The sequence below is a fragment of the Strix uralensis genome, chromosome 26, assembly GCF_047716275.1.
Source record: "Strix uralensis isolate ZFMK-TIS-50842 chromosome 26, bStrUra1, whole genome shotgun sequence".
NCBI lineage: Eukaryota > Metazoa > Chordata > Aves > Strigiformes > Strigidae > Strix > Strix uralensis.
In genome coordinates, this window is record NC_133997.1 from 7,951,810 (window position 1) to 7,978,558 (window position 26,749).

General features: G+C 49.7%; 1 protein-coding gene across 16 annotated transcripts; it reads right to left on the bottom strand.

Moving 5' to 3' along the window:
• Positions 1-1,108: 1,108 nt before the first annotated feature.
• On the bottom strand, positions 1,109-26,075 carry MSANTD2 (Myb/SANT DNA binding domain containing 2). 16 transcript variants are annotated; one of them, XM_074894832.1, is made up of 7 exons: positions 25,569-26,075; positions 15,272-15,341; positions 15,150-15,196; positions 12,828-12,872; positions 11,936-12,194; positions 9,549-9,609; positions 1,109-2,621 (listed from the first exon to the last, which is right to left on the bottom strand). In XM_074894832.1, exons 1-7 carry the CDS (start codon positions 26,073-26,075, stop codon positions 1,769-1,771), a joined length of 1,842 nt encoding a protein of 613 aa, XP_074750933.1. In that variant the 3' UTR covers positions 1,109-1,768. The 16 variants fall into 16 exon arrangements, 14 of the variants coding, with proteins under 14 accessions (XP_074750933.1, XP_074750937.1, XP_074750932.1 ...); XM_074894836.1 differs by lacking the exon at positions 25,569-26,075 and adding an exon at positions 15,435-17,767; XM_074894831.1 differs by having other exon boundaries at positions 15,150-15,341.
• Positions 26,076-26,749: the final 674 nt, after the last annotated feature.

Here is a 26,749-nt window from a genome sequence, read left to right on the forward strand (position 1 = left end):
CCGACGCCCCGGGGGGCCTTTGGATAAACATATTAATCCTTAAAAAAAAAATTCAAAATACCCAAAAAAGGCCATTTTTGACTCTCCGGATCAAGATCCCTGATTTTAGGGAGCGCCGGGACGAATCCTTCCCAGTTTGGCTGAGGTTATCCTGGTCCTCGATCCAACTGGGGTCAGACCTCGAAGCACGAGCAGAGATTAGACGCCGCCGGCGGAGGAGGAAGAGAAGGGGGGGGGGAGGAATTAATCCCTTCTCGCCCTCATCTCCCCCCCTCCCGTAAATCCCGCCCGGCCACCGGGATTGCAGGATCCGGCCTCGGGGAGTGAGGAGGCTTTGAGGGATCGACCCAGCCCAATCCTGCCGGGATCTCACCTCCTCAACTCACCCTATTTTGGAGCGATTCACCCTATTTCGAGCCGGGGTGGGTGTGTGTGTGTGACCTCCTCCTCCTCCTCTCTCCACCATCTCAGGGCTCAGCCGCAGGCGAAGGCGACGCCAAACGCCACGCGGGCAGCGCTTGCACCTTGTCAAAGATTTCGGGCATCTCCGCGGGGAAGGAAACGGGCTCCAGCGGCGCTCACCCGCCGCAAGATACGGAAATTAAACATCCCTCGCAATAACGACCCCTGGAACGAAGCCCCGGGGGAAACATCCCAGGAGAAGACCTCCGCATCCCCCTCAAAATTCCCCCCTCGAGGAGGAGAAAGATTTGCCGAAGCCCGTACGTGTTTGCTTGATTTTATTAGGACCGACACATTCATTGTATGTCACAACTTCACCGATCGATGAGCTTTAGAAAATAAAAAAACCGAAACCGCCAGCGCCAGCCAGCAAGATAATGGGGCTTATATAGTAACACGTCTGAAAAAGGCATTAAATGCGTCCTCCCCCATCCCCGTGTCCCCCCCGTCCCTGTGTCCCTCCCCTCCCAAACCCCCCTTCCCCATTCTCACAGCTTTGATTGTATCCATAAGCATGGTTCGACAGGAAAAAAAAAAATTAAAAAAAATGTTTCCCAGCTGCCAGGTTATTCTCACAAAGAGGCTAACTAGAACTCAAAAAAAAAAAAAAAAACCAACCCAACAACAAAAATAAAACAAATAAAAATAAAAAGGCCAGGAATTATTTTAATGTTAAAAAATAAAATAAAATAAAAGCGGATATGGCAACGCTACTAGTAAAGTGGAATACATCACAGAAACCAAAGTCTTTTTGCAGGCAACACTGTTTGGAGAGAGGAGAACACTTGATGGGTGAAAAAAGTGAAGTTCTAAATTATATACAACAGTATCTAACGGTGGCTTTGAAAAACAGTCTCCTTTAACGTGATTCAACGTTTAACTTGCCGTTATCTATTGCTTATTTATTCAGATCCGTAATAACACTTAAGAGAGAGACGGATGCGTAAAAACGAGACACCGTGGAATAAAGAAAAACCAAAAAAACAGCTTTTCGTATGAAAACGCCACGTGTACGCGCTTGTCCGATGTGGAATGTACCTACAGTCGTTTCACGGGCCGGGGGCTTCTCCTCGCCGCGCCGCTCCGGGAGGAAAACCGGTCGGTCTGTCCGGCAAGAGAGCGGGGACACGCTCGCTTGTGGGGGTGAGCTCGTGGGAAGCGCCCCGCAAGCTTCTTATCACCCCAAAACTCGTTTCCAGGCGGAAAAGTCCGACTTGCCCGGCTGTGAACAGACAGGATCCGAAAGCGTCTGGTAGCGAGATGGAAAAAAGGGGCGGAAAGCCCTAATCCTTATGAAGGACGAGACTCAGTTGTTAAATTTTAAGGGGTATCCGATGGCTTTTTCCAGGCACTCTACCAAAGAGCCGGCGGAAAGAAAATCCCTCTCCACTTCCACAAATTTGATGTAGATGGATTTGGGCGACACGCCGGGCTCTACGACGCAGTTCTGAGATAAAAAGGCGTTGATCCCGACCCAATCTTTGCTGAAGGTTTTGGTGTTTGCCTGAAAGTGTAAAAACAGGCACTGCTGGAGAGTCCGGACCTCGGCGATGCCGAGGTAACAGTAGATAATCCGGGCGGATTCCATGTCCACCCGGAGGGAGGCTTGTGGCGAAGGGACCTCCAGCTCCCCTTGAGTCTCATTGCCAGGATCGGGCCCCCTGTGCTCGGCGAGAGGGGAGGGGGGCTTCTCGTGGCACTCTTCGTACCCGATGGCATACAAGCCGGGGCTTTTGGGGATCCCTCCCGGTAATAAATACTGAACGACGTTTCCTCCGGTGGGTTTGGAGTGAGCGATTGGTATCCAGTCGATCTCCATGTGCAGCTCGAGGCATCTGGCTTCGCTGATGGTGATCTCCAGGAATTTGTAATAAACGTTTTTCCAGTTCATTTTCTGCACTCTGGTCATGATAACCCGACCCTCCGGTTTTTCCGAGTTGAAATATTCCCGGAGCCGCTTGCCGAGGGGTACCTGGGAGCTGATCTCTGCGTAGTGGTAACGAATATCCTCCTTCCAGCGGGTGTTGTAACCGATGCCGAAAATGGCCAGTTTGTTAGAAAGATGTAGCCTGGAGAAGTCCGTCCAGCTCTGAAACAGCTCCCACTTCAACTGGACCGACTCCAAGATTTGCATAATATTCTGCATGACGTCGCGCTTCCTGGAAATTAAAAAACACGGAGAGAAGGATAAAGGCATCAGTAAACCGGAGCGGCAAAACCATCCCGGCAAACGCAACGACCTTCGGAAAACAGTAATCCCTTCCAGCTTTCTCAGCTGCTTTTTAGACAGTGGGTATTTTATTCCTCTATACATCCTACATTGCTAGGTGGGTTTATGGGTTGTAACACCACGCTGATGTTTTTTTAATTAATATCAGCAAAACTAAAGAAAAAACCCAACCTGAACTCCCTCCGATATCTCAAGCAAACAACAATCTCTGCCGGAAATGAGATTTCACGCAAAAAGTTCTGCAGGAGATAACCCAGTACAGAAAAGGAGAGCTGATAAATCCCCAAGTTCAGCTTCCAAGAAAGATTTCTGCTCTTCCCAACCCCAAAAAACCACACGGTGGAAACGCCCCGCTCCTACCTGCGCTGCTTCGAACCCACCGCGAGCAAACACGTGTCCGGTGCCGCTAAATAAATGCAAACTCAGTTACTGAGTTATTCTTTACAGCCACGTGTCCCCAGCAGCACCCAGAGCTGCATCCGCCACTCAAACCGCTTCCACCTCGTCATTACTCCAAAATTAACGCGAGCGAACGGGGCTGTAGTTGTAAAAAAAAAAAAAAAACACCCACAAAGTGAGCGCCAAGTCGCTCCGAAAGGCTCGGCCCAGCGCTGGGTCAGCAACAGGGCTCAAGGGACTGACCCCGCCCAGACCCAAGGGATGGGATAACCTGCTGCGGGATGGATAACAGAAATCCCTCGGGATTGCCAATAAAAAAAATCCCCGCGTTTCCCAAGATTTCTCTTCGCTCCCAGTAACGACGCCGGCATCAAAGCGAGTTTCCACGGAGGGATTTACGCTTTGCTAAGCCATCAGGAGCGAGCGCTCGCGTGCGCCTGAAGCGAGCTGGAACAGCTTCCTCCAGGATGAATGAGACACTTAGGGCGTAATTAGCTAGTAGGGAGAACTACTAATTTTAGGAGTTATTGTCCTATAATCAAAGCTGTAGGAAGATAATGCGATACTCGTTTGGTAATAGAGAAATCTCTCTTGGTCCAACAAATCGGATTTGAAAGCTTGCTCCACGCAACTCCCTTTTATCTGTCGTGCCGAACTGCAATCCCACGGGGGTCACCTCATCCCCAAGAGGATCCTTCCTCCTCCAATATCCCACCAGGAGGAAACGCTGCGTCGTTAATCCCCGCTCCAGGCAGCTCCTGTTTTCTTCTACATGGGGTTTTCTTCTACGGGGCACGCACAAACTCCCCTCCTCTCGTGGGTTCCTGCGCTGCGTTCACTGAAATCGCTTAAACCCCCTCAAAGCAGCTTTTCCCAACAGCTGCCCCGTAGTTGGGGCACGAGACTGGTGAGGGACCGAAGGTTTTTAGGTAAAAGCAGATATGATGCCCCACAAACCGCACAAGGGGTTGAGACTCCTTGTGTGGATCAGGTGGCCTCTTTCTCCTGCATATTGATATAAGAGTTCAAAGAAAGAAGGTTTGGGAGCTGCAGACCCTTCCTGTGGTGCTGGAGGGGTCCAACCTCACGGCCTCTGGTCTCAAAAACCCTGCTTTTAGAGGTGTAAATACAACACGTGCGATTTTGGGAAGGTTCTCCACGCGCTGGCTGTCCTTCAGGCGACGCGGTGCCTCCAGGACAGACTGAGGGCGCTGGGCGCGGTGTCGAGCAGTTGGACGCCCGGCGGTCGGCACACGCCAGCTCGGCAAACCTCACCCCGGCTGTTCAAACCCCCTGACCCCCCGCTGAGATCACTCACTGCTCACGGCCACGGGAGGGACCCATCCATGGGCGTGCTGCCCGTCTTCGCTATCTAGTAGCAGTAGCCACGCCAGAAGATTCTTGGTTTGACCTTAAAAGTCATTTTGCACAGGCACCTCTGCCACAATCAGAGCGTAACTGAGTTTCTAGAGCACCAAGGAGGGGACCTGCTTGGCAAAAGGAGCTGTCTGACCCCAGAGGCTTTTCAAAACGCCTGCTGCATCGTCAACAAACTCCTCTTTCTTATTCCAAGTTACTTCTGAGGAGTTATTTCCACTTCCCCCTCCCTAGCAGCAAAGGAGAGAAACACCATACAAGAAAAACGCGTATTTACACAAATCCATTTGTATTTACATCCAAACACTGCGGCAATACTGAACCGTTTCAAAGCTTCTCTACAGCTTCCCTGCTGCTTCTTCAGATGCTGAGCAGCGCAGCATCGCTACGCTTGGAAAAATGTCTTTTTTTTTTTAGACTTTTGGAAGTGCAAGTTCACCTTCTGGGGACAAGACTCCAGCCAGACAAGGGGACAGGGTAAGCGCAGGGCTGTTGGTAGCACAGAGCCTGTGCTTCACTGCTGTTATACACTCATTCGACTCAAGAGAGACAGCTGAACTCAATTTAAAGAAAGCAGTCCCATCCAAACCAGAGACAGAAGAAAGCAGCGTGGGTAGATTTTCATTCAACAGTGGAGGAACAGAGCTAAGAACCAACAAAAAAAAGCTCCCACCTTTATTAATTACACTATAAATATTCTCGCTAAGTTTAGTTCAGCACAAAATAGAGCTGAAGCTCTGGTGAAAAAAAAAAAAATTAGTCACTCAAACTGCTCCTGCTGGGGAGAGGAATAATTTCACTACAGATGATCTCCAGCAGCACCTTGCGTATGGGAGAGAAAGGCTTTCCACAGAGGGAATCCATCACTTTGAGCACAGAGGAAGCAACAGGGGAAAAAAAAAAGAAATTTTAAAAAGCTTTGCTTTCCAGTTTCAGCATCTCCTCTTCCTGCTTACACCAGGACGCGACAGTTCAGCAGCCGCCCTGCGGAGCTTCACTTTCCCAGGCTCTACCCAGCATCTCCACGATTCGGCCAAGCACAGGTATTATAAGCAATAAGAGTCAAATTGTTACTATTATTTATTTTTCAATAGAAAAATCTAAGCGAGCGGAGGGGTCACCCTCTGTCAGCACCGTGTGTCACAAGGCAATCCCATTTTTCATCTGCAGAAGGTGCCCTAGAGCTGGATTTTACCCTGTCGTCAAACCACGACCTCGGGGCTGGAGACTGGCCAGCTGCATTTCTTTTTCCCCGGAAGCTTTTGCAATTCAAATGAGGAAAGATGCGAGACAAGACATGGTGCAAATTTGTTTTAAGGCACTGTTTCCAAACCAAAGCAGACTTCAAAGAGGCTGGAACAGCTGGTTTCAGTGAAGGACCCAGCTCCCCAAGCTTTTTCTGGTTCATCTTCACAAAGCGAATAAAACCGCTCCTCAAAAATAAATTTAAAATAGCAGAACAGAGTCTTGAGTAGCGTTTCGCTTTTCCAAACAGTTTATTTGGAGGCAGCAGCGTGCCAAGGGGATGCAACAGCAGAGCCGGCGTGGGGAAGGAAAGTTCAGCTGATGGAGCACAAGCCCCAGACAAAGCTTACCTATCGCTCTTCTCTTCCTACACCGCCAAAAATAAGGATTTCCCTTATTTCCTGCGTTGCTTTACGTGTCCGTGGAGGCTGGTTATTTACTACCTGAAGCTACGAGAGGTCTGTGCTAACGTGCCGCGCAGCTTGCTTGGAGCTACCACCTCTGGTGTGCACCATCAGCAGGCAGGAGCGGCCGAACCCCTCGCAGGCGGCCGGAGTAAAGCGAGCTCCCCCTCTTTCTGCAGGTTTGTGGTCAGTTGATAGCAACAGCAGCCTCACACGTGTGTGTTTGATCAGGAAAAGAAGAGCCGGAATAAATTCCAGCGCCCGGAGAGCTCAGCGATACGTTTCCTACAGCAAGCATCTCGGTGGCACTCTCCCACCCTCTCTGCTAGGGAAATAATGTCATGGTGCACATCCGCGCCCCTGTTGTAATGCAAGCTGCTCAGCTCCAAAAAAATCCTTCCAAAAATCCTTCCAAAAATCCAGGGGAAGGAAAGAGGGAAGCAAAGACAAGATTTTTAGCAACACGTGTGCTCACAGCCCAGCATCGCCACAGCGTAGTTTCTCCACATCAAAAATTGCAGCGCAAGGTTCAGCACAGAGTCTGAACGCCCCATCTCGCCCTCAGATTTTATCGAGATTATTTCTGCTGAAAATCTGCACCTGACCAAGCAAGCAGATGAAACGGCCTTATTTCAACGTCCTTTCAAATAAGTGATTTGTATTTTAAAATGCTGGCCAAAGAGGTGAAAAAGTTTGGCATCTATTTATCATCCGTGCCTTTCAAGAACAGACACAATTCTATTTTTTGAAGATAATAAATAAATACCCAGTTTATCTTCATATCAGTCACACTCCTCCCTAGTGCTTTTAATCTACTAAATCAGAGTTTAAAAGTTCCTCGCTCTCAGAGCGGGTAAAGAAGTTTTCAGCAAATGTCTGTGTCGGAAGATGCTTTGTGCTTCCACTGAGCACATAAGATGGGCTTATCACCTGCACGCTTCACAAAACACCCAAGAGTTCCGAGACTTTTGTGCATTTTAGACAGAACTTGGGGGGAAAAAAACGATCAGAAAACTCTGAAAGGTCTAATCTACCAAATCTAATCCAGTCATCCATCACAGGATCATCTCGGTTGGAAAGGACCTTGAAGCTCCTCCAGTCCAACCATGAACCTCCCCCTGACCGTTCCCAACTCCACCAGATCCCTCAGCGCTGGCTCAACCCGACTCTTCAACCCCTCCAGGGATGGGGACTCCCCCCCTGCCCTGGGCAGCCCATTCCAACGCCCAACAGCCCCTTCTGCAAAGAAATCCTTCCTAAGAGCCAGTCTGACCCTGCCCTGGCGCAGCTTGAGGCCATTCCCTCTTGGCCTGCCGCTGGTTCCTTGGCTCAAGAGACTCATCCCCCCTCTCTGCACCCTCCTTTCAGGGAGTTGGAGAGGGCCAGGAGGTCTCCCCTCAGCCTCCTCTTCTCCAGACTAAACCCCCCCAGTTCCCTCAGCCGCTCCCCATCAGACCTGTGCTCCAGACCCTGCACCAGCTACACATCAAAACCTGTGTCCTGGTTTTGGCTGGGATAGAGCTAATGGGTTGGTGGTTTTTTTTTTTCTTCCTTCTTGGCACTAGAACAGGGCTGTGTTTTGGACTCAGCACGGGATTTGATATGAAAATACTGATAACGCACTGATGGTTTTAGCTGTTGCTCAGAAATCAGGGACTTCTCAGCTTCTCACACCCTGTCAGTGTGCAGGTACACAAGAAGCTGGGGATGGAGCACAGCTGGAGCACTGGACCTGAACCAGCCAAAGGAATATTCCGGATCACACAACGTCCTGCTCAGGGTATAGCTGAGGGTTGATCAGGAAGCTCCACTCGGGTTGTCGGGATGGTGGTTTCAGGATTCTCTCTCCTCTGGGATCACTAGCCAGGAACGGGCTGGGCATCCGTCAGCAGGTGGTGAGCAACCACACTGTGCACTACCCGTTTGTATTTTCTTTTATTATCATCGTTATTTCAATTTTATTTCAATTATTAACTTTTTTTTATCTCAACCTACAAGTCTCCTTACCCTTACCCCTCCAACTCTCCCCCCATTCCCCAGGGGCAGGGGAGGGTGAGCGAGCAGCTGCTGGCCGGGTTTAAGCCACGACAACCTAGAAGAGAAGATTCAGGCAGTCTGAGCCCCCACCTCTGAAAATTCAGGATTATTTTTCTACGCAGCTCGCTAAAGCACACCTTGAAAGGTAAAATTATCCCAGAACAGTCCTAAGAAACTGTCCAAAGAGACTATAATAACAGTTCTACTGAAAAAAGTTATTTTTCTCCGGGTCATCCCTGAGTTGCTAAACTGAATTTGCTCCACGATAAGAAAAAAAAGGCACTTTTGGGTACCACGAAAATCCATCTTAAGTGAGGAGTCTGATGAAGCTAGGTCATTACAATGAAAGCTTTTTTTCTTTGTTTTTTGGGGGGGGGTTGGAGGATTTTTTTTCATTTAGTTATAGTAAAAAGCTTCTGTTGTATTACTAACCAGGGACACTCTGTTAATGCATACAGTGCTGATGATTTCCTCCCCTACAGCAGCTCGTTTTCCAGCATAGGAAATACCAGACTGACTTCAGACGACACTACAAATTGCTGGTGGGGGAGCTCCTGCGTGGAACCCACTCAAAAAGGGTCCGCGAGCCAACTTGCGATGGCTCACTCCCATCGCCCTGTGGGTTTTAAAACCCTAAAGGTCGGAAGAAAATAGCCCCGGTCTGAGTAAATACAGCACAATTCCTTTCATTTTTCAAAACGCTCCGTGTTATTGTTGGCGAAGCGAGGGAGCTTCACATGCTCAAAGCATTCGATATGCTCCGGTATTTGTCAGATTAAACTGATCCAAAAGGTTTCAAGTCAGCTCTGGAAAGTTATAAAAATAAAATACAAAAATAAAAAAACCAAAACACAATCTTTGGCATGCCTTCCCACCAAGGAGGAGAAATGCATGAACTTTTCTTGCAAGCATTACTCACACCAAGCCACCAGCACACACTGCTACAGGGGTGCTGTGTCCCTCTTCTCCCTCTTTCTTTCCTCCACTCTTACATTCTCTTTTTTCCTTACATCTGAAGAGGCAGATGGAAAAAAAAAACCAAAACAAACCAGGTTACAAATAGATCCAAGAGCTCAGCCTCATGTCACGACACCTGCAGCCAGCCCACACCCCCCTAATAAATCTGATGTGTATTTTATCTGCACTTTAAGTCCTTGCACTCATATAGTAAGTCTTGTTTCGTTTGCTGAATGATGAAGCCAAGAAGAAACAGAGTTGTGAAGCTTTTCAGATGTTCTGAGGTAACTGGAATAATGCATAAAGCAGATTCAACTGTATGAATAGTCTTTCACAATGTATTTATAATTATAATCAGAAGTTTCAAATATCCTCCCCTCCTGCACAACATCCCCAGGGAAATACATTCCAGGGTAAAACATTCATAAATTACTTACTGCGTGTCTTCTGAAGATTCCTGTTTTATCTTTAATGTTCTTTTTGTGGTAGGCATTTCATCTGAAAGGTAAAATTCCAACACATAATTATATTTTAAATAATGTTCCTGGGGCTTTTTTTTTTTTTTTAAAGGCTGAAATTAAATAAAAAAAAAATAAATTAGAGTTGCTTCCTAAGCCAGTCAGTCCATTAGAGTTCTGCACAAGACAGCTCCAGTTCCTAAATCCTCTGTAACTGAATAGTTTTTGGTTTTTTTCGTTGGAGGAGATGTGGTCAGTTAAGATCTGAATCTATCTCTGCAAGTGCAAAACCTTTCAAGGACAAGACTACAGTTCCTGCTATTAAATCACAAATCAATTTAATTGCAAACTGCATTGTTTAATAAAAAAAAGGAAAAAAGAAAGAAAAGAAGGCTATTCTGCTTTCAAAGGCACATTTGAAGAGCAAGCACCAGAACAAACGCATCTGTATTCCATTTAGATGTTGTGTGCTAAGTGCTTTTCTCATAACTTCTCTGAACATTAAGAATCTCGTCAGCCCCAATGCACACAAATGTCTCCGATTTGACTGAAGGAAAACGGTGACAAACCAGGAGACCAGAGTTTGACTCACCAGAATGAGTCAAACTAGATAGAATCAGCCGTCGTTTACATACGTTTTGTAATGTCTTTTCCCCACCATTTCTCTCCCACGTATTTCTGACTTTTACATCCCCTGGGGAAGAAGTCTGAGAGAACCAGAACATGGTTAACAGCCAGCTTGCAAATTTTAACACTAAACGGTGATTTAAGCCTCTTTCAAAGCATCCTAATTCACCAGTCCCCTGAACACAGTTGTGGACAGATAAGCGACTGCCTCTCCTCTCCCTGTTTCATCCTACAAATCACGAGGGGGGAAAAAAAAAAAACCCCTCATGGCACCAAGAGCCTTTATCCAATTCGCCTTCCAATACCGCTTCACTTGGGTCTCTGCTGAATTTGATCGACAAAGTTTCAGCTTGAAAATAACCCCCTTGCTCAGGCAAGGGAGGAACACGCACCTGTAAGATCAGTGGCTCAAGAGGTATAAATATGCTTAAAGAAACCCACTTCACAGAACTGCTCGGATCAGCATGCGTTTGCAATCAAGTATGTGGTACCTTGATCCGTCTAACAACGTTCAATAAGCCACGAGCAACAACCAAATCTCCAGATTAATTAATATATTGATTATTGTGCAGAGACACCAATAATTCAGGCAAGCAAAGCATGCAGAGGAGTTCAGTTCAGGTCTCAATCCTGGAGTGTGAGCTTGCTTGGCTTTTTTTTTTTATTTAAAAAAGGCTACACATCTGGATATAAGCATATTTACAAGTTTAAAACAAACACACCAGTTAGGGTATATAGGAAGGAGCAACATTTTTTTATAGGCATTAATAGCAATAGTCTGAAGTTCTGTTCATAATTTAAGCGAATGGTGTTTGGACGGTAACGCAGAGGTTCAGCTGGTGCCCAAGAACCTCCAAAGCTGGGTACCACTGAAAGGGAGAACATCTCCCTAATACCACGAGGGGAAGTAGAACTGAGCAGGGGAAGGAGAGACAGGGAATGTGTCACCTTTCTGGAGTCTTCTTTCACACAGCCCCTTCCTTCCCCCTGCTCTGCTCTTTAAACTCAAGCCCCGATCCTAAAATACTTCAGGAACCACAGTTTGCTTTTGATGATGAACTGGGGAATTTCTTTCCCTTTTCTCCCCAAGGACATCAAGTGTTTAGTACCTTGAGCACATCGTGTCTGACACATGAAAGCTGGTACTGAGATGTGTGAGATGTGCACATATATGGCTATGTGTGAGGTATGAGCACAGAGCACAGGTAAAAATCAGAGGACGGAGATCACAGAATCCCAGAGTCACTCAGGTTGGAAAAGTCCCTCGGGATCATCGAGTCCAACCCTCAGCCCGACTCTACAAAGTTCTCCCCTACACCACATCCCCCCACAGCTCATCCAAACGGCCCTTAAACACACCCAGGGATGGGGACTCCACCCCCTCCCTGGGCAGCCTATTCCACTCTCTGACCACTCTTTCTGGGAAACATTTTTCCCTCATGTCCAGTCTGAACCTCCCCTGTTGCAGTTTAAAGCCGTTCCCTCTTGTTCTGTCACTAATCCCCTGTGAGAAGAGACCAGCACCAACCTCTCCACAACGTCCTTTCAGGGAGCTGTAGAGAGTGATGAGGTCTCCCCTCCCCTTCTCCTCCTCACACTGAACAGTCCCAGCTCCTTCCATCGCTCCTCACAGGATTTATTCTCCAGGCCCTTCCCCAGCCTCGTTGCCCTCCTCTGCCCTCGCTCCAGCCCCTCGAGATCTCTCTCGGATTGAGATGCACCAAAACAGGATTTCTTACCCAATTCCTGTTCTCCGGTCTGGTAGCAATGAAGATCCTGACTGTGGTTTCCCCAGTCCTCCTGCGAATACTCCTCCATGGTGCTGCCATCCGACTCCAGCTCCTGGTACAAGCCGCTGCTGTTGATGAGGACGGGCTGGCAGGGCTGGGAGTCCCATCCTCCCTGCCCAAAAACCTGCTCCAGCTGTTCAAACGTGTAGCTGCTTTTCCTCTTCCCGACGCCGTGCTCCTTCACGCGGCTGTAGCACCTGCGGAGGGTCTAAGACAAGAAAAAAGCACGTTCACGGCGTGACGACCGGCTGGAAGAGCACAACATTCACTTGCAGACAGTTACATGGCTGCTAGGCAGAGTTTAGAGGTTTTTCTGGGTTTTTTACTTCTGCTGATCAGTATTTGCCCCACGCTCACGAGCTAAATGCAGTGCTCCCAAATTAATCTACGCCCGCCAGGAAGCATCGTACGTATCCGACGTTCCCACTGCAGCGATTTAGCGTTAACATCTACGACACAGGACAAAGTTGCGTAGCAGCTACAGGTTCATCAGATTTAACTCGGGCGATTTATTCTCTTCCCCACTTCAAAAAAAAAAAAAAAATCCCCAGATCTGTTATGTAACATAGGGAAAAAAAAATATAAATAAAATACCAAGAGACCCCCAGTCAGAGATACCAACCAGCCAAGAAAATGCACACCTACTACGAGGAGGAGAAAGCAGAGCTGGTGTTGTGCCCACAGCTTGGAGAAGGTGAAGCGGGGAGGAGAGGGAAAGGAAAAGAGAAAGAAGAGTCCCCCAAAGCAAAGATGGTCCAACCTTCCTTACTCTGGTAAGAAGACACAAGGTACAAAATGTATATGCCTAAGCTATTCAGCTAGGAAAATATATATTACTTACATATTTTGCATTCCTTACTAACTCACTCTGTCTCTTGTGAAGCTGCTGAAATTTAAAAGAGGTCAAATCAATAATGCTCCAAATTCCCAGACTTTGATATCAAGCATTAAGTAAGAAACAATACTAAGACGGCTCTGTCTAATTAACCTTTAAAAACAGTGCTGAGGCCAAAACCTCCCGTACAGACAGATGCAAAAACCTCGTCTACTTTGGGTGATCCCTGTAGCATCCCGCACCGACGGCCGAGCTGGCGCGTCACGCTCGCTGCGTGACAGCAAGGCAAAGCCTACGATTTCCACGTTTCTCCCCTAATCGAGCACCAGGCAACTATTTGGGGGTGTTAAAAAAACAAATTAAAAAAATCTTTATGTGCATCCCTCAACGTGGCTTTAATTCTACCACCACTCTACTTGTGAAAGATAATGATGTGCCCCAGGTTTGCTGGATCTTGATGGTTTTCAGATTGGTAGAGTGCTAGAAAACATATATTTTTTTTTTTCATATTAAATTTGTTAGATCGCTCAGGTTCTAGCTTGAATGGCAAAGCCACTTCTGGAGTTCAAACGAGGCATTAATTTGGGAAGAGCTAGTCCTGTTGCCTTGCCTCCTGGAAAAAGAGCTTAATGGACTTTCAAGCACACATCACTGCAAAAACCGCTTTTTTTCCCCCCAAAAGGCACATTTACATCTCCAGAAACCTCAAACCTACCTAATGTTCCTCATATAACTGGTTTAACAGCATCAGCAGGAAAGGAGTACATTTCTAACCAGTTTCCTTGTGATACTCAGAGCCCTGGGGGCAGAAGCAAAACTGCTAAGCAGCAAGTCAGTTCTACCCTGCTGTTTCAAAAAAAAAAAAAAACCAACCCCAACCAACACACACACAAAAATAACACAAAATAAAAAAAAAAACCACCCCATATAAACACACAGGCAGCAATAAGACCAGAATTATTCAGCGGTTTAAGGTGGAACCCTTCCCGATTCTGCCACCAAATTGGACACCACCAAATTTTAAGTTTCTGTCTGCAAGCGGGGAGAAAAACAACTGGTTACATCAACCTGGAACCAAGGACCCAGCCAAAAAAATCTGTTGATATTCACTGCAGGCAAATTGCGTTCTCTAGGGCTGGGGGTACAGACAAATTTTGTCGTTAAAATTTGGCAACAAGAACCCGTTAGGAACATCTGAGGCAGTTTTAAGTGGCCCAGTTTGCCCTGCTTCCCCTTCGGAGGAAAAGCACATCGGAGGATGCATCGCCCAGCTTTTTCACTCCAATTTCTCTCCTTTCAGCTCCAATCTCACCGAGCAATACAGGCAAACTCTTGTTGCACTCCCAAACTCTTTCTAAAATCCACCCAAGTCAGATTTTTTTGAAATCCATTTCCCAAACCCCAGTTCCTACACCTGCCCTGGCTTATCCATCGGAGATAAGCTCAGATTTAGAGCCTCTAGCTGAATTTATTAGCAGTCTTTAAGGAAAACAAACCATCTCCAGGGCAGTTAACCAAAAAACATCAACGCTCTTGGCCAAGCCCTCTTGGGAACACTCAACAGCCACTTGCTGTTTTAAGCGTGTGCTTCAAAACATCCCTCCCTACCCATGGAGTTATCTACCTCACACTGGGTTGTAGCCTAGTAGTAATTATTTCATTCAGGCTGCAAACTGCCTTATTTTACCATGAAAATAATTTAGATTCAAGTCAGTGGAGACTAGTATAAGAATTAAAGGGTGCAACGCGGAAAGGGGGCTAAAATAAATGAGCAATGCTCTTGTTACTCCTGCAGGTCAAGAGTAGTTTCGAGGTTACTGCCCAGATGCTTCTGGACCTGCCTGCGTGAGCCATCTTTTACCTCCACTTCTGCCAGCAGATAACCTAAAATTGGAGGGAACAACCTCAAACTCAGTGCTTTCAAAAGCACCGGAAGGCCTGCAGCCAAGCAACTGGTGGCTCCTTGGTCTTGTTTCTTGGAGAATTGGGATTGTCACTAGCTCTTTCTTCTTGAAGGCACTGCCCAGTTTCTCCAACCCTACTAAGTGACGTTCACCTCCGAGTAACACAGCGCAGCTCCGTTGCACGGACGCCCACAGGCTTCTGCGTGGCAGGGGTGAGGTGGACCAGAGCGATGGCTCTCCCTCTGCAGTTGCCTGCACCTCCCACAACGATTTTCTTCAGAGACCCTTGTAAGGCCAAACTAATAGCTCAGACTTCAGGAAACCTCCCCTGGACGTTTTACAGCACTCAATGGTTCAGACACCTTTCTCCCAGCCAGGTTATTCTGATCGCCAAGATTTAAGATCTAGGTTTTTTCTTACGCACCTCCTCTACTCCTCTCGGTGTCCAGCTCAACTCCTGCTCCGTGGTTCCTAAAGTGCACATACATATATTGATACAGATAGACAAGAAACCAGTAAATTTAGGACAAGTAACTGAAAACAGACCTGATAACTGCCCAGTGACTGCACAGACTGGAAGAGATCGAGGCTTTTGCTTATTGTTCTGCAACACTGCCTGCAATACGAAGACAGATTATCCCTGCTTAATTTATAATTATGAAATCCAAAGGAGGGAGACAGTCAAAAAGCTCAACGTGGATTTTCTCACCATTTCTAACTTACGATCCCTCATCTTCTCTACAAGTGAAGTCACAGGAGAACCGATCACTCTACAGGAACTGCAGCACGACAATCAGAAAAGCCTTAGGAAGCAACTTTGAGGAAGGCTGTGGACACAGTCCTCCTCCCAGCAAAAAATAAGATGAGGGAGAATCACACCACAGCGAGCTTTTTATATATAACCCCAGAGGTGGTCCAACACAAGAAACTCCAGATCCCTGATCCAAGACATGCTCTTTCTCAGGGAGACACTATGGGCTCTGCAGAGCAATTAGGTTGCCTACAGGCGTGTCCACATTAATCTATTTAAGTCGATTAAATGATAGCAGCTGGCCTAGAAGGGGTCCCGATGGCACAGAGCACTACTTAGCACCACGTTCAGCTCCGGAGGTGCTCTTTTACTTAATGGGAGAGAGAAAGTCTTGGCTTTACATCCCGAATTAAGAACAGTAGTACCAAATAGCTTCCTCCCTCGTCATGCCAGGATACTTACAAACAACATGAGATGAAACTACACTGGGACAAAAGAAACAGCTTTTGAAGCCTGGAGTGGTTGTAGGATACGTAGGGATGAGTGGCAAAGTCTTCCTTCCTTCTTCAAGTCTTCATTCCTGAGCTGGATGGTGGGAGCGTGAGGAAACAGAACTGACTACAGTAGTCTGACAGCTCTGCTCAACTTGCTAGCTCATGAACTTCTAGATTAAAAGATGTGTGCAAGGCAGGAGAACATGAGACTCACATGGGATATTGCCACAAGAAACCCTATTTCTGTGGTCTGTCCAGAACAAAAGGAGAAGAAAGAGCATGTTAAACTCTCAAGACTGCCATACACCGCTGCAGAAAGGCAGCTGATGATTTCAACATGTCTCCAACATAAGACACCAGGCCATAATACTCCTCTCCGAAAAACAAGCAGCCCTGCACAAACTCACCCTTAAAACTTTGCAGGCACGCACTGGCTCTGCAAAGGCTCCAGCCCCACAGGTGGCTGCACATCGCAGCACTTGGGGACACGCCAGCAGTCAAAATAAATCACACTTTGCACCGAAGAGCAAAGCCTCAATCGTATCCCGATGTGCCCAAATGCACAGGGGCTTCCTGAAGGATGTGGCTCCAGCACAGAACAAGGAAAGCCACGGGAATGTCCCAAGGGGAGATGAGTGGTGAGGGGGAACGCAGACAAGGTGATCATCTGATTGAGAAAGGAACCAGAGATCTCTTTGGACAATGACCTGAAGAAGCAAAGTCACCCTAGAAGACACAGATAAGGGATGTCAGTCAAGGCAAGGCAAGGCACATGTTTTTTGGTTGGGTTAGTCAGCCAGAGCTAGAACCTAACAAAAAACCACCGTGGGTTTTCCACTGTAAGCCAAAACGTGTGCGCCCAGCGCTGCAATAAAGAACACCCGCTTTCTAAAACTCCAGAACGAGTCTTAGAGAGTTCCTGCGCTGGCTTTTACGGCAACACCACCACTGCCCATTTCTAAATCACAATTAATTATATTTAAAAAAAAAAAAAAAAAAAAGAAGCTCTTGCCTGGACAGGAGTTATCTACAGAAGCACTACAGCCAGTTGTAGAGGTCAACCTAGATGAGGCAGGACTTTGCCAGCAGCCAAGAGGGAACAAACCCAGGGTATAACAAGCTGCAGCCCAGCCGAGTGAGGAAGCTACGCAGTGATACGCGGTGCCAAGAGCTGAACTTCCCTGCACCTCATGCCTCAAAATAGCCACCTGCAAAGATGCTCCATCGGTTGCTGCTGTTAGAGAGCTGAGAATAAAATTATTCATACCCTTCTCAGGGATTTGATGCTAATCAGGCTAGACACCTAGAGAGAAGAAACTCTCCAGTATTGCCTGAGGAAAGGCAGACGGCTGGGCACCTCCATCTCCCGACGGACTGAGCTTCTGGTTTAAGACAGCACTGGAGGAAAAGAAGAGTAACTAGTTAGAGCTTGAGAAGGCAGATCAGCAAAACCCTCTGCCATGCCCATACCCACCACGGCCGATCACTTCTGGCTCTGTCAAGAGTTTAGATGGGATAGACACGTCCTACAGGCAAGACTCGGCTGGCAGAGACACATGAGTAAGGTTCACAGAATCCCAGAATCATCTCGGTTGGAAGAGACCTTGAAGCTCCTCCAGTCCAACCATGAACCTCGCCCTGACCGTTCCCAACTCCACCAGATCCCTCAGCGCTGGGTCAACCCGACTCTTCAACCCCTCCAGGGATGGGGACTCCCCCCCTGCCCTGGGCAGCCCATTCCAACGCCCAACAACCCCTTCTGCAAAGAAATCCTTCCTAAGAGCCAGTCTAAACCTTCCCAGGTGCAACTTGAGGCCATTCCCTCTTGGCCTGGCGCTGCTTCCTTGGCTCAAGAGACTCATCCCCCCTCTCTGCACCCTCCTTTCAGGGAGTTGCAGAGGGCCATGAGGTCTCCCCTCAGCCTTCTCTTCTCCAGACTAAACCCCCCCAGTTCCCTCAGCCGCTCCCCATCAGACCTGTGCTCCAGACCCTGCACCAGCTCCGTTGCCCTTCTCTGGACACGCTCGAGTCATTCAATGGCCTTTTTGGAGTGAGGGTTCAACCTACTCCTGGTGTGACCTGCTCAAACCCATCACAGCTTACTTTAGAGCAACGAAGGCCACACTTGAGTAGATTGTCTTGCCTTCGGAAACATGCTCATTCCTACAATCAAACTTGAAGTTTCACGTATCCACTGTGATCAGGACAAACATCTTTATGCCCCCACAATCCAAACTGCAGCAGTCTGGACCAAAGAGGTCTGAGAAATACTCAGCAGCTCACATCTCTGCTACCAGTAAGCCACGAGGGACCACACAGCCCCAAATCCCTGCTGGTTCTCACTCTCAGATGAAGGAGCAGAGCGAGGCCACGTGCCCCTCGGGAAGACGAAAAGCAGCACAAACCCTCCCACGGGTGGGAGGGAAAACGCTCCTCTCCAAAAGAAGCTTCAGCTGAGCAGCAGGAAGCATCAACACAGGCAGCACCACGGGGGAAACTTCTTGTGTAGTTCAGAAAGCTAGAACACTTCGTGCACAAGACCATCCTAGAAGTGTGTCGCTGCTCGTCCTGGGGTCTCTAGAGGAAGGTCTGTGCCACTTGGCCTTCAGCCATGTTAAGAAAACGTTACCAGTGGAGAGCAATATCTACATCCATGGGAAAAGCTGGAAGTGAAATACCAAAGGTGGCTTTAACTCCAATTTTCACCAGGACCAGTGGTCAAGGGTTGGTAACTGGTGACACCAGAGCAGTCCAGAGAGCAGCATCTACTCGGCCCCCAAATTTATACACTTGGTAGGATGGAGCGTAACAGGGAAGAGTAACAAAAGCAAATCCACTCCCACACCGGCGCTTAAAGCTTTACGCTCTCATACCAGCTTCGTTCTGGTGAACGTTTCAGGTGCATCCAGTCGCTTCTAAAATAAATAAAATCCACGATCAACCATCCAACACCTCCTGCATCATTGCTGCTGGCACCCTTTCCTGACGTCAGAGCAGCCTCTGCAGTAACTGATGCCAACGGGATGCCAAAAATTTCTGCCTGCCTGCGTGTGCTGGCTAAGGACAAGTGATAAAAATCAGAAGGAGGGTTTTTAACACCTTCCCAAGTCCTCCAGAGGCAAAAGAGCACAACAGGGAAAAACTGTTTGCTCCCAAACTAAGATTTAATGTTCACAAATCTCCCAAATTAAGATTCAGTGTTCAAGTTTAGCAAGTTGGCCCTTCTGCAACTAGTTCCTGCCCATCAACTGTTTCTGTCTCAATAGCGTAATCTGCCAGCTCGCTCCCAGCTGCCCCCGGGAATCACTTTGCACCCAAGCAGTAAGCAGTGGATGATCTGGGTATGCCACAACGACCAGCCCGGAGTATTTCAGACGCACAACACAGCTGCGGAAGCTACTGGACAGAAAGACACTTGTCCTGCACGTGCAGAGTGAGACAGATGCCTACCAGCACGACACCGCTCTGCAAACACCCCGGCTGAAGAGAGAGGATGCAGCTGCTCTGCAAGAGGTCTCGCTCCACGTGATGCTCACCCCCCGGAGATGCTCCTCTGCTGCAGCCCCACAATACATTCAAGGAGTAAAAACAAATAAACCTGTTTTGTTACCACAGAGTTTTTTTTTTTCCAGCTTATAAATGTCAACAGAAAGTTGCTCCTACCTACCAGGGCCCATGAGATCCTCCAGCAAGAAGTTGGGTTGCTGGAGAGGATTCAAGAAATGACAAGAAACGACCCAGCCTGGAAAACCCAGCGCATCTGAATGGATTTAAGCCAAAGAAAGATCTGGAGGTAACTTGAACGCTGCCTGCAAACACCGCAGCTGGAGGAGCTACCTGGATGAGGATCTGTGCTCGAGATAACAAATGCAAGACAAAGATAAAATGCATTCAAAAGAAATAGAAGGCAAAGCTGTTTTGGAGGTGGACAGTTGGCTGGTTGCTACGAAATGAACTGATGCTCCATCATTTGAGATCTTCAAATTAAAAGACAGCTGCTCTGCTTAACGTTATTGGACCCAGCGATGAAATTCTGGGTGAAATCCAATCTCCCGTATCACGCCGGTCAAACTAGATTATGGCAAGCGTCGCTTCTGAGACAGTCTAGCTACTGCAACTTCTCCTTCCTTAAAAACAACTTCACGCAAGAGTTAAAAATAGATTGTTTACATCGTAAAGCAGCTAAAACCACAGCCCCATTAACAAGCTCCTGTCGTCATCGCTTTACATACAGCTTAAAGCAAGAGAACACCAACGGCTGATGCTCAGGCGTGATTTTTCATTCCTTTCCGTTTCATGTGGGTTCGCAGCACTCACTTTTCCCCTTTGTCCTTACGTTCTCCGAGTGTTCAACCAGCGTCTTCAAGGTATTTATTGTTTCTTTGAAAAACAAACACCACACTTAGCAGACAACCACAACTCAGCAGAAACCTCCAGTCACCTGTCCGGGGTGAGAAGGTCGGTACGTACAGAAAAATCCAACACCAGGGGAGCAGGTTTGCGATCGGCAGTGAGACTCGTGAATTCCTGCAGCTGGGAGTTAGATGTTGGAGCTGCTTCTCTTCGAACAAATGGCTTGGCACCGACTCCGGGCAAACAAATTTCAGCAGCTCGCTCGCAAAATAAAAGCAGATCCCTCAATTCCGCGGTAGCTGAAGACGTGACAGGTTAAGGCCCCTAAATTCATTTTAACCATCTCCCGTGGCTGAACGGTAACTTTTTAAGGGGCGATTTCTTTCTGCTCGTGAAAGGCTCGCTAGCTGCAACCCCAGCCAGGGAAGTCCTAGCACCAAAACGCTCTCGCAGCTCGGCTAAGCAAAGCGCTGTCAGGAGAGCGAGTCTTTGATTTCACCTTCTGTGAAGAACGATGCACACAACAGAAGCAGAAATTCTTCCACGGGTTTAAAAAAATGCCTGAGGTTCAGCACTGAACAACCAACCAGAGCACGTAATTTCAGGAACACTCCTTTAAAATAAAACAAGACTTTATTGCCTGAAAATTACTCGCACTGGTCAGCAGCCACTGTAAAACCTGAGCTCACCTGTGCTTCCCCAGAGCATCCCCCTGACACTGCAGCCACGTGTGAAGGCTGGAAGAGGATGAAACGATGACGTCCCACCGTATTACCTGATGGAAAGCGATCTCAAAGAATACAGACTGGATACGTTGGCTTTTGGCCTTCAGACGGCAGCTTCACAGCATGAGGCGACAGCTCATTTTTCTGTGGTTAAAAGCAGCTTGAGTTAACAGCTAACCTCCTGCTCTCCGGCTGAAACACCACCGCCAGGCGAAGGGCACAAAAATCAGCATGCATGTCTGGGCAGGGTTTTGCCAAGTATTCCATCATCTGCCTTAAAACACCAGCGCTAAGGTCAAACCTTAAAACATAACGGCTCTCCATGCACTGCTGCGGAGAGGTGAGGAGTTTCAGGATACACAAAACGGGCTAAATCCTTGACCGTGAACAGGAAACAGGAGGAGGGCTGGATGTAAAACACGTGTGCTTTAGTAAACCCCTCTAACGAGGGCTCTGCGTCGTAGGGACAGTCAGAATAAATTACTAAACAAGCAAGGATTAAGGCTACAACTTGACATGCCAGGATGAGAAAACCCCAGAGCACAAGACAGCTTTTCTGGGAACCCAACCGGCAGAAATCGAGACGTTTCAGCCCTCCTGCAGCTCCCAATTGCCGAACTCACCAGTCCACTGACCTCCGAGCCACAAAGTCGGCTTCAAGGTCTCTTTCCGAAGGAAGAAACCAGGAAAAGCTGCTGGGAACAGTTACGTGTGAATCCCTAAATTTGAAACAGACACTTCCAGAGTGGCTCAAACCCAACAGCGGTCTCGTTCCCAGCTTGCAGCCCAGCACTGCTTATGTGCAGAAAAGCACATGCAGATGTTAAGAGACAGACGAAAATCTGAACCGGGACCTTACTTTGCATCCTGTTTGAATTAGGAGAGAATGCATCTACGCGATCAACTGGAAAACTTTCTTCTTCGGAGTTGACTTTTTCCTTTCCAGCTCATTTCTAACTCACTCTTCAAGATTTGGCAGAGTCCGGGGAAGGCAGGTGTCCTGAAGAAAGCCAATATCGAGTTCTTATCTAAAATGCATTTATAAAATAAGTTGAATCCTCTATGTTTTAAGCACGACTTACGTTTATAACACATCAGCAAATCCTCACGCTACTGTCCCTTGATGGGCATTAAGTATCCTATAAAATCATGTTATGGATAATAAATGGAACGATGCAGCTATGTGCTCCTTCACCACCATCTCCCCAGTTCTGTTTTCAGCTCAGACAGCCAACAGCAGGGGACTACGAAGTGCCTGGGACCTCCCCTTGTTCCATCAGCACATTCAAGTCGTCCTACTCTGTCTTAAAGATGCCTCCAGGCATCGACCCCTCCACACCCAGAAGCGATTTTCGCTCTTGGTCAAGCGTGAAAGAGTCAAGCAGCCAATTCCACCTAGAATCTTACAAAAAAAAAAAAAAAAAAGGATTTTAGCTTTGGCAGCAGCTACCACAACTATCTCAATAATCCCCACGACAAGGTCAGCGCTTGGCTCTCGCGAGAAACCCCAGCTTTTGATGAGCGCCCATTTCATAGAGATTCCAGGGAAAAACCTACTGCAAGCCCGAAGGCTTTGGGAAAAATAACACCTTTTTGTGCCTCCAGGTGACTGCACTGATGAAGACACTCGTGGTGGGGATCCAGGACATGCAAAAGCTCAGGCAGCAGCACCATGGGCATAGGACAAGGCAGCCAGCCCTGTTCTGGAGCACGTTTGAGATGCCAAAAGCCCCCCAGGAGGGTCTTTACCAATGAGCACCAGACACGGCTGGCATTGAACGGCTGTTCTTCACCCGACAGACAGCCCGAGGACAGGCCAACCCACAAACGAGTACAGGCACAGGACAGCACACGGATGGAAAGCTGACAACTCCCCTCCAGCCACACCTTTCAACCAGGTATCGGAGAGGAGTCCGTCCCAACGTATCCCGTGTTGATCCAGGAATGTCTGACAGGTCTGTCAAGAGCTGCTCTTGGAGCCATTGCAAGGTGAAAAATATAAACCTTGGGGTCTTTTATTCCCTGCTTGATAGGTAAGTGATGCGTGGTTTCTTTCAAGCTTGAACATTTCATGGGCAAAGATGTGTTCAAGCACCACTTCTTAAAGGAAAGGGGGAGAAGTCCTCCTCTGCAAGAAGCTCAACTCCTGGGAAGATGGGATCTTCCAGCAGTCACCAAAACGCTTGCTCTGGCCCCAAAGCAGCCACAACCCATGACCAGCTCCATCCAAAAGCATCGTCTGAACCTGAACAGCCAGTCCTGGGCTGCTTTAGTAGGGAGACTTCTCCTCACAACCATGCTTCGCCTCCCCCAAAGCATAATGGTTGCAGAGCCTGCAGCCAAAATTGGGGTAGCGGCCCTCTACAGCTGCTGTATAAACACCCCCCCCAACCCAAAACCATCCGAGTCTTGCGGACAAAACCAAACTTCTCCAGCATGCATCAGCCGCTGGCAAAGCCCAAAGTTTCACGGAAGAAGCGATTTAAGCAACAAGCACCTTGAAAGCTGCTGAGAAAACGAGGGTCTCGAAGAGGTTTTGCAGCACAGCAACGTCCCTCTCAAAAAATATTTGGATGCGTTCAAGGGAAATAAATCCCTGAGCAGCAAATACATGGAGGCAACAAGATGACAAGAGGAAAATACATTAAGAAACTCAAACAGCTATAGGAAGGGGGGTTACTTCATTTTGGCCAGCTACTTTCAGGGACAAAGACTGTTCTAATTAACAGGGATTGAAGGGTGAGTCTCTCACTTATTCCTGAGCATCCTCCATACTGCAGAATCCCTTATTTCACATATTTTGCAAATCAAAGGCAGCCTGGGTGTATATACCTGGAGATTCCCAGCCTGACTGTGCTGGCACAGCTGTATTTAACAGAAGAGAAGCAAACAGCTTCGCTGATCCCTAGCAATAACAAGATATTACATTTTTTTAAATCAATCAGCATTTTAAGTGGCTGCATGGGCAGTCTAATGGGTCACAAAAGGGGAAAATAAAAGCTGGAGGGAGCTCAGAGCATTTAATTCGCCCTTGCAAGCTTCATTCATGTTTATAAACTGAAAATTCACAGCAATTCCCACCCCATCCACGGTGTCTCTAAATATCTCCTTTAGTAAAAGCGGGCCACGTGGAGCTGCTGCTCCCAAGCTGGACACCAAACCCAGCCTTTCCCTTTTCCTCAGGGAATGATGCAAGTGGAAAGATTCCTCTTTAAAACCTGCTGCCAGAGGAAACGCAGCCCATCGGGCTGTTTAACACGGCTCAATTCTTAAAGAGGTTTCTGAGACTGCAACACACTCCGGTGCGAGCTGGGGGAGACGTTGTACCCTGTAAAGCAACTCCAAAGCAAAAGAGGGAGCCACGAGTGCAAGAGGGCAACCAGAGCCTGAGCCACCCCTTGTTACTGGAGCAACTGGGAGCCCCCTCTTCCCATGGGGGCTTCAAGGAGCAGCTAGTGCTACCCCTTCACAGACAGAAGAGGCTGGTGGACATGTAAGGGACTGAGTCAACCCACCCAGGGCCACGGTGCCCACCACACTTAAGGCCAAAGAAGGCAATTCAGGGGGTGCAGTGCCCCAAAATCCCAGCAGAAATGATCCATGCGAGGGGACCCGAACGGCTGGGACAGCATCTGCCCCGCTCTCAGGGCTGGAGAATGCTGCCACAGCCCACTCACGCGGGGGAACCGAGTGGCTGAACCCAAAGGACGCAGTGCTGGGGGTGAAAGACGCTGCTGGAGGCTGCGGGTGTGAGGGCTGAACCCACAGGACATGGCACCCAGCCTGCTCCAGGCCAGGAGATGCCAACTGGGTGCTGCAGGGAGCCAGGCAGCTGAGCCCAGGCGATGGGGTCCTCGCACCCAGAGGACACCCACAGCCGGGGCCAAAGGATGCTCCAGAAAACTGCCTGCGCGGGGAAGCCCTGACAGGGTGTTCCCACGGGATGGGGTGCTTCACACCCAGGGCTAAGGGATGCTCTGGAAAACTGCCTGCATAGGGAGGCCCTGATGGAGTGATCCCAGGGGCTGCAGTGCCCCCACACTCTGGACCAAAGGATGGGTCTGAGCCCAGGGGATGCCTACAGCCAGGGCCACAAGATGCTCCACAAAACTGCCCGCGGGGGGAGACCCTGACCGGATGCACCCAGGGCACACGGTGCCCCCAAATCCAGGGTCAAAAGATGGGCTGAGCCCGGGGGATGCTCACAACCAGGCTCAAAGGATGCTTCAGGGGAGATCCTGGAGAGATTGAGCTCAGGGGACGCAGTGCCCCCACACCCGAGGCCACAGGCTGGGCTGAGCCCTGGGACCACAGCGACGCCACCCCCAGGGCCAAAAAAGGCACCGGAAAACGGGCTCTCATGGGGGGACCCTGAGCGGCGATCCCACGGGAGGGCTGCCCCGACCCCCAGGGCCAAAAGGAGCCCCAGGAGATGAGCCCGGGGACACCCGGGCCGCCCCTTTCCCCCCCCCTCCCGTCACCTCCCCGGGGACGAGCCGCCCGCCCCCCCGCCGGGGTACCTTGATGCGCTCCCGGCACTGCGAGGGGGTGCGCTCGTAGCCCAGCTCGGCCAGGGCGCGGGAGACGCGCTCGTACATGGCGGGCCCGGGGGCCTTGCTGCCGAAGACGGTGCCGGCGCCCTCCAGCTGCTGGTACCGCGCCTCCACCAGCCGCTCGTTGCCCCAGACGGCGATCAGCGCGTTGGTCTCCGCCGGCGTCCAGGACATCCCGCGGCAAGCGGCGGCAGCGGCGGCGGCGGCGGCGCCGCCCGGTGAGAAGGAGACGGAGGGCGAGGCCCCGCCGCGGCCCCCCGCCCCGCCGCCGCCGCCCCCCAGCCCGGCCCCGCCGGCCGCCGGCCCCGGCCCCGGGCCGAGGGGGGAGGCGCCGCTGGGGGTGGAGGGGTCGGAGAGGCTGGGGTTGCCGTCGCTCAGCGCTCCCGGTGAGCCCGGCGACAGCACCTCCATCTTGGGGATCTTCAGCGGCGGCTCGGCGGCCGGGAGCTGCGAGGAGCCGCAGGACGCCGCCATATTGAAGATGCCGGACCGAGCGGGCGGAAGTGACGCGGGCGGCCCGGGGGGAGGGACTTCCGGCGGCCCCGGGGCGGGGGGCGGCGGGAGATGGGGAGGGAGCACGTGCCGCCGCCGCCGGGGTGGGGGCGTGGCCAAGAAAAGGGGCGTGTCTCGCAGCGAGGGGGGCGTGTCCAGCGAGGCAGGGGGCGGGGCGTGCCGCCAGGGGGGCGGGGCCGCGTGAGAGAGGGGGTGTGGCCACGTGAAAGCGGGCGTGGCTATCGGAGGAGGCGGGGCTTAGCGGGAGGAGGCGGGCCCAGGGCGTGGCTCATAGGGTGAGGCCACGGGCAGTGGGCGTGGCTAACGGGACTGGGCGTGGGTAGCTGGAGTGGGCGTGGCTAATGGGAGTGGGCGTGGCTAACGGGAGTGGGCGTGGCACAGGGACACCTCCCCGGCAGAGTCCCTATAGACCCCCCGGGGACATGGACCCCGGGTCATAGAAGCGCTATAGGGCAGCGACCCCCAAACCCTCCGTAACCGGCTGGGTGTCTGCGCCCCAGGGCTGAGCACCCCTAAATGTGGGGCTGAGCAACCCCCAAATGTGGGGCTGAGCACCCCCAAATATCGGCACTGAGCAACCCCAAATGTGGGGCTGAGCACCCAAAAATGTGGGGCTGAGCAACCCCCAAATGTGG

What these genes read in the sequence shown, in the direction of transcription:
- MSANTD2 (XM_074894831.1), bottom strand. Translation starts at nt 26,075, where the DNA reads ATGGCGGCGTCCTGCGGCTCCTCGCAGCTCCCGGCCGCCGAGCCGCCG. An exon ending in AGTGCCGGGAGCGCATCAAG is followed by an intron (nt 15,342 to 25,568) that starts GTACCCCGGCGG and finishes TTCGTATTGCAG; the next exon opens with GCAGTGTTGCAGAACAATAA. An exon ending in GAATCTTCAGAAGACACGCA is followed by an intron (nt 2,622 to 9,548) that starts GTAAGTAATTTA and finishes TTTAATTTCCAG; the next exon opens with GAAGCGCGACGTCATGCAGA.